This window comes from Convolutriloba macropyga, chromosome 11 (genome assembly GCF_964194025.1).
Source record: "Convolutriloba macropyga chromosome 11, txConMacr16.3, whole genome shotgun sequence".
Classification (NCBI taxonomy): Eukaryota; Metazoa; Xenacoelomorpha; order Acoela; family Convolutidae; genus Convolutriloba; species Convolutriloba macropyga.
The window spans coordinates 15,717,228-15,728,570 of NC_134478.1; the positions used below are offsets into that span (position 1 = coordinate 15,717,228).

An 11,343-nucleotide genomic window follows, 5' to 3' on the forward strand; every position below is an offset into this window, starting at 1 on the left:
GCTGGCGATCTTTATGATCAGTGCTTTGGAAAAAAATTGCACAATGGGCAAAAACAGGCTGATTTTGCGTCAGTTAGTCATTAAGAGCGAAATTTCCGAAGACTGCTCAAGAAGTTGAGCGACACAATTCAACAATCATCATTCACCTATTAACGTTAAACCAATACCATTTTGCTACTGATTTTTTAAAATTTTAACTAAATTTAACTAATTTTGGAAAAAGTACGGAAACAATGAACAAAAAAAACTGAAAATCAGCCAAAAGTTAACAAATTGTTAAATATCGAAAACTACTAGAAAGACAAGAAATGATTCGATTGCAATTTTCCCGCTCGGCCGGCTTTCTGATAAATTCCACTCACATCTTTCAAGGTCAAATATATCGATCGGCCAAGATTGACTGAACAAAACAAACTTGAGCATATAGTTCCACAGAAAGTGCTAATAAAATTTAAAGTAACGCAAATACTAGTATAAAAACTGAAAATTTTAATCTTTTCGATTGAAGTCAGAAATTTTCAATTTGACGATATATCTCGATACTTTTTTAGGGTAAAACCATTTTTTTTTCAAAAAATCATACCTTCTCAGCAAAAACAAAATTTAAAAAAAACCTATTTATGGAAAAACATATGGAGAAATCTTCCATGCTACAAGGAAATTTGAATGACATCACTAATGCCCTCTTCTAATCAATATGGGGGTCCCACATTGCTCCACTGGAAAGTGCAAGTACTGGAAAGTGAAAGAAAGAAAAAACTCTTTTCAATCTACGCAGGACGCGCCGGCGATCTTTATGATCAGTGCTTTGGAAAAAAATTGCACAATGGGCAAAAACAGGCTGATTTTGCGTCAGTTAGTCATTAAGAGCGATATTTCCGAAGACTGCTCAAGAAGTTGAGCGACACAATTCAACAATCATCATTTAACTATTAACGTTAAACCAATACCATTTTGCTAATGATTTTTTAAAATTTTAACTAAATTCAACTAATTTTGGAAAAAGTACGGAAACAATGAACAAAAATAGTGAAAATCAGCCAAAAATTAACAAATTGTCAAATATCGAAAATTACTAGAAAAACAAGAAATGATTCGATTGCAATTTTCCCGCTCGGCCGGCTTTCTGAGAAATTCCACTCACATCTTTCAAGGTCAAATATACCGATCGGCCAAGATTGACTGAACAAAACAAACTTGAGCATATAGTTCCACAGAAAGTGCTAATAAAATTTAAAGTAACGCAAATACTAGAATAAAAACTGAGAATTTTAATCTTTTCGATTGAAGTCAGAAATTTTTAATTTGACGAAATATCTCGATAGTTTTTTAGGGTAAAACCATTTATTTTCAAAAAATCATACCTTCTCAGCAAAAACAAAATTGAAAAAAACCTATTTATGGAAAAACATGGAGAAATATTCCATGCTACAAGGAATTTTGAATGACAACACTAATGTCCTCCTCTAATCAATATGGGGGGGGGGGGGTCAAAAATGACAGAACAACAGAAAAATCCGGGCTAGCATATACCTCTCTTTTATTACACGAGGTCATAACAAAAACTGTTCGAACTGGTAGGTATGGACTTTAAAAACCTTTTTACTAAAAGAACGACGATAAAAACAGTAAACACAAAAGTGGTATTTTGTGCTGTGCACAAAATACCACTATCGAAAAAGCAAATTTTTATTCAAACACTTTTTTAAAACTCTGTGTCTTAAAATTACAGCAAACAAGATTGCACAACAAAAAATCACCCCCATTTGCACTCGACTTCAATTCCAGCCTGGCCAAAATTCAAAATTCACTTCGAAAATCATCGAAACCGAAGAATGACGTCCTAAAGGTACCTTGTAATATAAGTGATCAACCACGTATAATAGATTAATTATGATTTGAGGAAATTTCCAACAACTATGACTGGAGCTCGAAGAAATCGCAAACTATTCTGAGCAAAGGACTGTCAAAATAGTTAAAACCGTCTATTATCAACAAAAAGGAAACAGAATACGATATATTTTCATTCAGAATGCCCGATAAAAACGGGCTTTGAGACAAAACACAAAAACAACTGAGGCAGACGACGAAAACTCATGTTTTTTAATATAAAATTTTCTGAACAAAAGAAGTCGAAGCCGCAGAATTGACCTCTGAAATAAAGTAATGTGTCATTATAAAAAACAAAAAGAACTCTCAAACAATTTGACAAAGGAACAGCATATCTGGACACTAGAACAGAAAATTAAGATCTGGACAAAATTGAGAGAAATTAAAGAAAAAATAAGTAATTGAGAGACTCGACAATGAAATCTATAAAAAGCTGAAAATTAAGCTGATAAAGTCAACCACTGTTGATTATTGCAAAAATCACCAAAAAGCTCGAGATTAGAGATGGAGATAACAAGTTCTCACTAACAGAAGAAATTGCATCAAAGGCAAAAAATTATTAGTCTCAATTATTATTAAGTGAGTAGCTCAATTGCAACTAGATTCCGATCGATTTCAAAATCCTTCTAAATTTCAGTAGCATTCGTGATGGAGCCGACAAAAGGAATGAAAAAACATCCGCAAAAAATACAGCAATGAATAAAAACTCGCGAAACTCTGTTTTTGTCACAATTTCAATGTAACATTTCACGTTCTCAAGCTAATCATTTTTTCACACTTGTACTGCTCCGATGCTAGTAAAATCGCAAAACAAATTTGAACTCAAATAGAATTCCAAAAAATCGAAATATGTCAGCACATCTTCAATATATTAATCGAATAACGGCAGACGAATTGCTGTCGAACGATAGGCAAGGCAAACAACTTAGGTGTCATAGGTCAGAGAAACTCAAATCATATCACTCAAAAAATCAACAAACGAGCGTAAAAAAGTCACTCGAGAAACAAAATCAAAAGAAGGCTCCAAAAAAAAGGTCAAGTAAAAATTTTGCATAAAAAGATACGTTTACAATAATTGCGTAAAACTTCGTTAAGAAAAGATACATTAAGATATATACTATCTGAAATGTATAATTAAAAGCTTAATAATAGCAAAAAGAGTAGATGAGAGTGCTCGTTAAACTCAAATTGTTCGTTTTAAACACTGATTGAAAAAGAAACAACGCCCAAAGTCAATGTGAAATTTTAAAAATCAAACTTAAAATAATTTTAACTTTTTGAATATGCTTTTTCTCAGGGTTGCGAAAAGTAGGCGGTGCAGAGCCAATACCAATTGGTCTATATCCTTTCAAAATCGCCTCTGAACTAAACTGTTCATAAAACACATTACTTTTCTTAGTTTTTTTTTGTTCGATTCGACTTATCATTTTTGATATTTCTCGGAGGAAACTTATAAACAATTATTATCACATATCCCAAAAAATTATTGTCGACTGTTTCTCAAAAAACTAAAATATAAAAAGTACTATGACTTAATGAACGATCTTCGTCGGTTTATCCAGTTTCATTTGATTTTGCTCTTTTGATATTGATCGTATGCACTACATTGCGTAATTCAATGAGTGAAAGAATTTAAAATCTACTCAATTGAAATAGAGAGTGAAGTAAGTCGCTAGTCAGACGTGAAAATCGTGTCTTATCAAAAAAACCAAAAATGTGATCAAAAGGTAAGCGGATTGAAAACATAGCAAGACAATTTCTGAAACAATTCAAATAACTTTTATTGACTAAAAAACCAAAATAAAACCTAGAATGGACTATGAAGGGATTGGGAAAATCAGAGAGAAACCAACACAACCAAAGTGAAATGCATGTGAACAAAAAAACCACTAGCGACGAAGCGAATTTTTGTTAAAACCTCATTTTTCACTCTACTTTAAAAATAGAGCAAAAAAATTCACGCTCAAAACCACTTGCTTCTTCGCTCTTCTTTCTGTTTCGACGTGGCCAAAATCATCAGTTAAATTTGAATTCAAAGGTTATGAAAATGTGTGAACAGACAGCTCTTCAATACAATTCAAACGATTTAAATTTTAAAAAAAAGGAGAGCGCCTGAATAATAACTGTGAGACGCTGACGGTGGCTATACAAAATTAGGAAAAGAAAAATGGGTAAATTGACTTGAAAAATTGATCAAACAAGCTAAAAGCGGGCTAAAAATGTAGTGTTTAAAAAAATGCATTTTTAAAAATGTTTTTGAATACTTTATAGCGACATTGTTAGAAAGAAAACATCAAGGTTCTTCTGAGATACCCTCAAAGCAGTTGCTATTCACCTGAAATATCAAAAATAAGAACTTATTTTACAAAAACTTGATCCGCATTAGCATAAAAATCATGCAAACACTTTTTTGTTGCTTATTCGAAATTCTGATGTATTTTATTTCCAAAACTGACAGTTGTAGGAAGGTAACGTAATGATCTGTTAAACATTCAAAAAAGTCAAGTGTCTGAACAACAAAGGGGCTAGCATAAAGATCTCCCATTTTTTGTAATTACAGTCCATTCGACATTAGACAAATAACGTTTCAAACTACGTTGGAATGAATATGGAAATAAGTAATTGTATTGCATTTGATGCATTGAATGAGCAAATCACAGGCCACTTTTTCAAAGTTAGAATTTATTTCGAAAGGGTTTGAAATTTGATGTCAACATTGCCAAGCCCTTTTGACGCAACTATATACGAATCAATAACTCAACATTTACAAAATACAATTAATAATGAGAAAAACAAAAGCAAAAAATGAATTCCCCTAACTCAAATAACTAACAAAAACACAGTTTTAGAGAACATTTAATATAATTTCTATCTCCCCTATACGTAGAGTTTCAGAGCACACTTTCGAATAAACAGGAGATTAATAGATTTCAAGCTATCTATTCAAAAAAATAATGTGTCATTCCCAAATATAGCATTCTAAACGTTTTGTTGTCTTAACTCAATTGGAAACAATGATACGAAAAATGTAGTCACAGCAACGACTAATGTCTCCATTGCAGAATAGACTCTTGCCAATCGCGTGGGGGCTTCGGGTTGATTATTCTGCACACGCACTGGCGTCTCCGCTCCAGTCGTGTTACTTGCTTCAGAAGATTCTGGATTCCTTCGATTTCGGACCGCATTTTCGCCGTCAAACTCGTCATACGGATCGCCATCATTTTCGTTATGGTCCTCATTTTCATTATTTTGAGGAGCGTTTTGTTGATTGTTTTCGTTATCGTTGTTTATGTTATTGTTGTCGTCATTTCTTCGCATGAGCTCTCTTCCAAACAAAGGCAACCACCTTCGTTGAAAAAAGTACATCAAGGCTGTAATGACACCAACAGTCAAGACTCTGTTCAGCGATGAGTACGAATACAGAATAATGAGCAATATCACAAGCCTTGATTCTCGATAAAACCATGAAAGCCAATCGTTTTCTTCGCCATTTTCCTCGTTCTGGACAGCCCCGGCACCTCCACCGAACCCTCCTGCAGCATTTATTACCGCTGCATTTTCACGCTGCCTTTGCTCCAGAATTGCTCGAGCTTCATCATTGTCCTGTCGGACGTTTCTTTCATTGTCACCGTCCGCATTAACGTCATCGGCTCTTCCCGAATCAGCCGATGGTTCCGCGACGACTGCACTGCCACCGGACGCCCAACTTGATGTGTTTAAAGGCTTTTTACCCAGTAACAAGTTGATTGTACTGTTCAAATCCGAATAACTTGAAGGCTCGAACTTTTGCTTTTTGAAATTTTTTATGACTTCATCTTTTACCGATTCATAGTAGGTCTTGTGTTGCTCATGCATGTCTGCTACCATCTCTGCGTACTGCTCTTTCGTAATATTCGAATTGATATAATTTACAACATAGTCACTCTGTAAAGCTGTATTATCAAAATTGAGAGGTGCATTTGCACTGCGATTACCTGAGCCTGATGAACTTTGGGAATTTGAAGCCACGTTTGTCGCACCTGGTGTCAAATTTGTCCCAGAAAATTGAGGCTCTGAGGCGTTGTTTGATGTAGACGACATATTTGCTTCATGGCGTTTGAAAATGGGGCTCCCCTTTGCTGTGCAAACCAAATGCACAATAAACTCTGAACAAGTTTCCTTCGATGCTGCAAACTGAATCTGCATTTTAAACGCTGTACTCAGTTTCACGTCATCTTTCAGCAAAATGCCAGCGTGAATCAATTTCTGGTCATCCACTTTTGGCTGTGATGGGAATTCTCTGCTTATTTGGCACTTCAGATCTTTAACACATATTTCAGATGAACAGGTAATTTTTCTATCACCATGGGTCAGGGTTTTCAGCAGAATTTGAATGTGTGTTCCTCCGGAAGTTGGACTCGTATTTGAACTTCCTGCAGCCGATTTAGACGACTCAGAACTAAACAAATTCTCTGACTGTTCTGATACTTCCTTTGTTGACACAGAATTGGTTTTATCCTCGGACATTTTGAAAATTATCTGAAAATAAAATCAAATCTATCGTTCGTTTGAACATCACTACAAACACTCACCAAAGACGTTAATGCTTAACTGGCATATAAAACGTTTCCTGTGATTTTTCAAAAGTGTTTCATGAAATTAAAATTAGCACAGACAAAAACAATTTATTTATTAAGAGCTTAAAAACTGCCCATGAAAGAATTCAAGAATTCTAATCCCACTGTAAAAGATACAGCCTAAAGCTGAGCTCGGGTTCAAAAAGCGAACAACTTTAAATTTCAACCGGAGTCAAAACTTGAGTATTAAACTGACCAATAGAGTTTTTATTCTTTTTGAACTTCAATTCACGATATGCCTGGACAACTCGCTCACGCTCTGCTGTCAAATCATTGGACATTCCTCTCGGCTTAACTTCCGTCAAATTTATCAACCTCTTCCGTTTAAAACTAGCGTCATTTTTAACTGAACTGATCACTTTTTTGGCCGATAATGTTAAAGTTTTTAATTTGGAATTGGGTGTTGAAACAGATTTCGACTTCGGCGTTGTTAGCAAATTAGAGTTGACTCCAAAACCTTGTTTTTGGACATTTCTTAAAGTGGCAACCGGGGGTTTCAGGTCAAGTGGCGGGACATCAACCCGTTCATGGAGTTGAACTCTATCCTGAAAATATTCCTTCTCTTCCTGGTCCAGTTCTTTATCTTCCTTCTTCTCCCGTCTGGTGTCACGCCGCCACTGTTCTAGAGACGAAATCTTTTTCACTTTACCTTGTTTCTCGTTCACGCTCTTATCATCCTTGTTCATGGTAGAGTTCATCGCCTTTTTCTTTGCAGATGGAGTAAATAATAAAGTACTTATTTCTTTCTTTCTATTTTCCTCAGCTTCGAAATCTTTGATTCCCTTCATGAACTGTTTGAAATTACGAGGAACTTCTTGCTCCATTGATGCTTTGGATGGCTTTTTGTTCTGTTTCCGCTTGGCAACTCCGGCTAATTTGGACGGCGATTCGTCATCTGAATCTGCAAACACTTCCAAAGGCTTGTTTCGATTGAAGGGATCGAACCATTTTAACTTCTTCCGGTTTTTCCGTGGATACTTTCGTGCCATCCGCAATCTGCAATAATAAACGAATTAGAATTCAAGTAGAAAGTTTTTATATTAACAGCAAAATGCATTGAGCTTAAGATTCTCTGCTATTTGTATTTTGAGAAGTATCTGTGCAGTTAAAATACCAAATTAATAAATAAGAGATCTAGGGTAGACGAGAGGTGTTACAGTAAAAATAAGAGCGATCACCCGACTCAAATTAGAAATAATTTTGTTACCAAATTGTTCTTAAACAAAAGCTGATATCTTTTTACAAACATATTAAAATCGAAGAAGTAGCATATAAATGAGAAACATCAGAAAAAAACTTTTGAGCAATCAAAACTTGTAGAATTTAAACATCATTCGCAATATTGTCTCAAATTTTGGTAGCGCTGAAATAAGAGCACGCAAAGTTAAAAACCTTAAAGATCACATACAGTCAGAACACGCACCAAAAAGACCACAAAACGAGCAAAACTATGAAAACCAAGCAGATTGAAAAATAACAGCGCATTTAAGATCACTTGTTTATTTCATGAGTTAAGTTTTTAAAGCTAATAAAAACGTGATATTTTTAGGAATTCACAAGCGCGATTAAATATCTGTTCCGAAATAATAATAATAATAACTGATAACAATGAGCAAGCAAAAGAAACTAAGGTCTCCAATTTAAATTGTCTCAAGAAGAATTTCCAATTTAAATTGTCTTAAATTGACCAAGAAGAAACATTGCCATTCATAATACATCCCGGCTTCAAATTATCTTTATTATCAAATTTAATTTCTCAGTTGACCTCTATCAAATTTCGATTTCTCAGACTTCTATCAATTAAAACATAAGAAGTAATACACCAACTCATCAATGTGGATATCAATGAAAATGAATTGGCAAAAACAGCAAAAAAATTGGCAAAAATCGGACTTCATTTGAAAATTAGCGGGGTCAAAGATGGTAAATGTTCCAAAAAAAAGCAAGACCCCTATATACACGATACCACATTACATTAGAGATCATAAAACATCTTTCTTCAATTCCTTTAGTTGAAAACTGCAAAAATAAACAAGCTAAAAACAGAATAGGATTGAACGAGTAAATTACGCCGCACCGGAAGTTCGAGGAGACCTTTGATTATTGAGGCTAACAAGGCGGCTCGGCAATGTGCGATCGCACATAAGGTTCCGACCCCGCTCATCCACAATTTTGGCATAATTGTCTAGCAAATGAGGAACAGATAGAAATTCAAGTATTTTTCAAAAAAAAAACTTGTGTATGAATGAAAAGATAGCCTCCAAAGCAAATAACTCAGTGGAGTAAAAAATGATGCATTAGATTGATGAGATATGCCGATATTAAGAAAGCGAGCGAAGACGAACGGCAAAATCAAACAACAACAACAAACATTAATTACAACAAAAAATTTGTCCGTTTGAAAAAACAAAACTTAACAAAGTCAAAATAGCGTCAGATAAAACTGAAAATAAACAAAATAACTTGAACTTCACCAGAAAAAAATTGTTATTCACCAGTTCATAATAAAGCTTGGTAACAATTAGACAAAAAGAACAGAAACTTTAAAGTTAGAAAATTCGCTGAATTTAAAAAAAAAACAATTAATTTCAAAGTAATGAAAACCATTTGGAATCAACTAAAATATCCCATAGGTTTACAATTACCAATGCTTCTATAGAAGGGAATTAAAAACTCTTGGTATTCAATTTTTTATGCAGTTACAAAAAGAACAACAAATAGACAACAAACTAAAAATCAATTAAAACTTGCCAGAAAATTCTTTGGAAGCCGTAAAGACATACTTTGGCCCCAAAATATGTTCGATTGCACATTAGTCGAACACCAATAATGTATTATCTGGCCGCTCGTTAATGAAAATAAGCAACAATTAGACAAAAGAAAAAAATGCAAAATTGTAAGTTCTTTTTCGAAAAAAATTTATTTCCAAAGTCATGAAAGCCATTAATTACAAAATGAAAAAGTTGAACAGGATCGTCCATTCTTCCAAACAAAGCCCTTGAGACCTGAAATTATCCAGAATATGTCTTACGTCTACAAAAAGAACGTCAAATATGACAAAAATCAAAAATTCATTTACTTTTTTTTGTGAAAAACCCGTGTGGAAGCCAATAAAGTCATAACGAATTCTCTTTAAATATTAGATTTTGTGACACCAATCCCTTTTGACACCTTCCCTTGAAAGTATTATGCGACCTCTCATTAATGAAACTAGGTAACAATTAGACCAAAAAGAACAAAAGCAAGATTATGTAAAACTTGTTTTTGTCGAAAAAAATTTATTTCCAAAGACATGAAAGCCATTAATTACAGAATGAAAAAATTGAATAGGTACGTTAATTCTTCCAAAGGAAGCCCTCGAGACCTCCAATTATCCAGAACATGTCTTACGTCTACAAAAAGAACGTCAAATATGACATAAATCAAAAATTAATTTAATTTTTTTTGTGAAAAACCCGTGTCGAAGCCAGTAAATTCATAACGAATTCTTTAAAAAAGTTAGATTTTTTTGTGACAACAATCTCTTTTGACAACTTCCCCTGACAAACATAATGTCATTTTTAACCTTTAATTAACGAGACCAGTTAACAAACAGACAATAAAAGGAAAAAAATTGCGAAGTTGAAATGTTTTTTTTTTATTTTGGAAAACAATTGTTTTCAAAGTCATGAACACCATTATCTATCTTCTAATATCAGAACATCGGCTCATCTACTCTTCCAGGAAAATCCAATCAAACCGCGTCATTGTACAGGAAATTAAGAACGACTAAAAAGACAAAGTAAAAACGACAGTTAGACAAAAATAAAAAATTCAATTAAATTCTTCAAGGAAGTATTATCGACGCGGTAAAGAACCACAATCTATATCCTTAAGGATTTAAACATTATCAATTGTGCGTTATTTTGAACGCGAAAAATGTGATATATGAACAGACAATAACGTGATAATTTGACAAAATTAGAAAACATGAAAAATGGGCAAATACGTAAAAATTAAGAAAAATTTGTGAAATCCAGTAGTATCAAAACCAGAAAACGATAACTTAAGGCATAAAACCGCAATAAAGACTAAATTTGAATTCAGCAGAAAGAAGGAGCACTCTTTGATTGCTGACACTAAGCTACAATTTGACCAAAGTAAGAGAAAAATGGAGGCAAAGTTCAATCAGCAATTTTTTATTTAAAAATCAAAGTCAAAACGACCATAAGTTTTCGAGCAATCAACTAGATAAACTAATTTTCAGCTAATTAGGAAGCCAATAGGACCTCTCACTAGTGACCTTTTATTTGAAATGTTCTGTTATTTAATTAATATAAAAAAGATCGATTTTTTTTTAAAAAACCGACTGATGACGATCCGAATTATTTTTTTGGATTGTAACGGCCCAAGATTGGTACAGAACTAGTCCTGCTAATGTTGATTGTCCATTAGGAATATTTAAATTTTGGAATGTCATTGATATAGGTATTTTGTTTGTTAAAAAATCAAAAGTAAATTCTTCGTTTTTGATAATCAACGAATAAAGTTAGCAAAAAACGGCAAAGTTTTATTTACAGAGCACTCTCAACGGATGCGGAAGCGGAATTAGCCCCCTTTTCAGTCTACAAAGATTGTTTTAGTGGTGGTTGGGTGTGCACTTCCTGCAAATTTAATCAGAGTGGACTAAAGAAACTTATTTCGTGCTGTTTTTGATGAAGAAGTCTGAATTTTAGCCGGAATTTATGACAAATAAAAATTCAATGAAAATGGCCGACAATGTATTTTGTTTTTAAACGTAAAATCAACAACATTTTCATGAAAAAATTTATTAAATTTTATCAAAATTGGCGAAATT

The 11,343-nt window shown here is 33.6% G+C and overlaps 1 protein-coding gene across 1 annotated transcript; it reads right to left on the reverse strand.

The window, feature by feature from the left end:
- Positions 1-4,683: 4,683 nt before the first annotated feature.
- On the reverse strand, positions 4,684-6,404 carry LOC142349884 (homocysteine-responsive endoplasmic reticulum-resident ubiquitin-like domain member 2 protein). The gene has a single exon (XM_075401722.1). The coding sequence runs from the start codon at positions 6,394-6,396 to the stop codon at positions 4,870-4,872; it is 1,527 nt and encodes a 508-aa protein (XP_075257837.1). The 5' UTR covers positions 6,397-6,404; the 3' UTR covers positions 4,684-4,869.
- Positions 6,405-11,343: the final 4,939 nt, after the last annotated feature.

Excerpts from the sequence above, each read along its gene's own strand:
- LOC142349884 (XM_075401722.1), bottom strand. The coding sequence starts at position 6,396 with ATGTCCGAGGATAAAACCAATTCTGTGTCAACAAAGGAAGTATCAGAA.